Below are 2,500 nucleotides of genomic sequence, written 5' to 3'. Positions count from 1 at the left end.
ATTATCTTCCTTTTTAAAGATAGCAGCTAGAATTCCCACCATCTCTGTAAGGAAATTTAACGTAATCTAATCTAAATATTGATACATTCGATTGTCCACTGAAAGTTGCAATTGGGATAACTATTCAAGAAATTTCTTATCCTATCTTTAAGAAACAGAACTTTGTGTACGCAATTCGATGTCTTCTCTGAGTATTCATGCAGCCATAGAAAACGAGTTAAAAAGCGTTGATATGATTCAGTTCAGAGAAAGTTGTTTGTGAGTACCGTAATTTAGTTTAACTGATATTTACAATCCATTTTATAAGTAATATTGAGGAAAAGCATACCGATATCTCTTATGCTCGGTTTAATAACCAAGGCGAATTGTGTGATGTTCTGAATTGGGAAAAAAATCAGTAATTAAGTTATAATTCGAAACAAATGTTGTTTTAGTTACCAGAGAGTTACTTTCAAATGCGGGAATAAAAAAATACCGGGTAATGTTACCCACACGGAATATAGTTATAGATACTAACGAACAAAAACCATCAATGCATATAGCAGAACCACTAGTCATTAAAAAATGATCTTGTTTAAGGTCGGCATTTTTAATCTCTTTTAGTTGTCTGCAAAACGCTTTACAGCTGTTATCACAAAGGAAATGAAAACGCTGCCCGTGCTCTTGATTTCTGTTGTTACTTTTCAAATTGTTGTTAAAACAAACTGTCAACAATGTCCTTTATTTGGATCTGAGGTGTCCATCTTGGGATGGATGTTGCAAGGACACATCTATCAAACAATGATGGCCGATATTGGACTTCATTGCCTTTCGGTCTGCCTCAAGGATGATCGTTGCCAAAGCTTCAACTTTGTGATATCTCTCCAAAAGTGCGAATTCAGTGATCGTACCAAGGAAGCCAGACCTGAGGATTTTATTCCAAATGCAGACAGATATTATTTCAGAAAATACATAAACAGAGGTAAGGGGAATTTAACAAGGTTTACGAAAAGAATTGCTAAAACAAAGATAAAGAAATAATACTAGTTTCTCAATTTCAGCCGAACTAGGCTCCACCTCTAAACTAGCAGCCGAGTCCTGCAAGGAAATTAAGATGAGTGAAGGAAGAGCCCCCAATGGCAAATACTGGATGTTTTCAATAAAACCAGGGATTCCAGTACTTGCATTTTGCGATATGAAAACGGAAGGTGAGAACTGATGACTTCGTGCTCCTTTGATCTCCTTCTCCGTCTTCTTCTTCATTATCATCCCCACGTCAGGCCTGATTCATGATGCCCTCCCAGGGGTTTTGGGGGAATAAGAGAACATGGCTAATTTGAACTGGGGAACAGAGGAAGGGAACAGGGGAAGAATGCCCCCCCTCCTCCGTCTGTTTATTAGAATTCCGTCTCCCCCCCCCCCCCACATTTCTATCATCCTTATCTACATCTTTATGACCTTTATCTTTACCAATCTCCATTTCCATCTTCATCTGCATCTGCATCCGTCTCATGTTTTTGACTTCCTTTTTCTTCGTTTAACCTCATCTATATTCCTTTTTCTCCGGCAACCCCTTTAGCTGTCTTGTTCTGCACCACTTTCTATTGTTTCACATTTTCTTAGTTCCCTCGAACCAAAACTAGGGTAAAGAGGCGGGGGGTGGGGGGTGGGGAGGGAGAGTGGTAAGCAGATCGACTACACGCTAATTGCAGCTAAGGTTGTTCCTTTATGTTGTAGATGTTGATGAATGCACTGCTTCTTCACCGGTGTGTCATGTAAATGCTGTATGCAACAACAATATTGGTTCCTACCGGTGCACTTGCAAACCCGGTTACGCTGGGGACGGAAAAATTTGCAGAGGTAACTTAAAGATCACCAGATGCAGTTAAAACAAGTATAAGAGGGTAGCTTTGCATGAAAATGCACGCGTGATTGAGTTTGATGTGCCAGTGCCCTTTGGTGTGTCAACAAATAAAGATTTGTTTTCGCATGAAGTTAGGGAAGGATCTCGTCGATACTGCGGCTGTAGTGATGCACACACCGAATGTGCTTATTTAAGTTCTTAGGATCCAAGCGTAGCCTGACCTTCTTTTTTCCGTCTGACGTTTCTTTGACATTGCAAACAATCGAGTTGACCCGATCGGTACGTTCAGTTACGTCTGCGATAATATCGCCTGCAAGCATCTTGTCTAAGTCGGCTTCGTAGAAAAGGTGCATATATACCGGTACTGTACAGGGATGTTGAGCAACTGGAATGGTGTTTTCTATGAGCTGTATGTGGTATTTGCCATCTAGGAACCGGCCAATTCTGTCAAAACAATCTTTGTATTCTTCTAGGCCGATGCATATGGACTTTGGTAGGCTTGCAATTTGGGGAGCTATTTCTTCCTGGGGTGGGGCTTGGGTATACTGGAAAGCTCCTGGTTGTGTATAGTGATGATTTTGAATTCTTGTGCAATCTGGAAACCAGTCATAGATAGGCGACCCGTGGCCTCGATAAGATTGAACTTTGAGGAGTCTG

At 40.7% G+C, this 2,500-nt stretch overlaps 1 protein-coding gene across 1 annotated transcript in view; it reads left to right on the top strand.

Moving 5' to 3' along the window:
- Positions 1-2,500, top strand: part of LOC138002689 (uncharacterized) — a 27,600-nt gene that overhangs the window by 2,201 nt on the left and 22,899 nt on the right. The window contains exons 2-4 of the mRNA XM_068848688.1: positions 604-961; positions 1,041-1,187; positions 1,717-1,839. Coding sequence (XP_068704789.1) covers positions 643-961; positions 1,041-1,187; positions 1,717-1,839 — 589 coding nt within the window. The 5' untranslated portion in view covers positions 604-642. The remainder of the gene's footprint in view (positions 1-603; positions 962-1,040; positions 1,188-1,716; positions 1,840-2,500) is intronic.

Source organism: Montipora foliosa, chromosome 5 (genome assembly GCF_036669935.1).
Source record: "Montipora foliosa isolate CH-2021 chromosome 5, ASM3666993v2, whole genome shotgun sequence".
Lineage (NCBI taxonomy): Eukaryota > Metazoa > Cnidaria > Anthozoa > Scleractinia > Acroporidae > Montipora > Montipora foliosa.
Note: the sequence above shows the minus strand (reverse complement) of the source record. Positions and strands in the feature narration are given on the sequence as shown.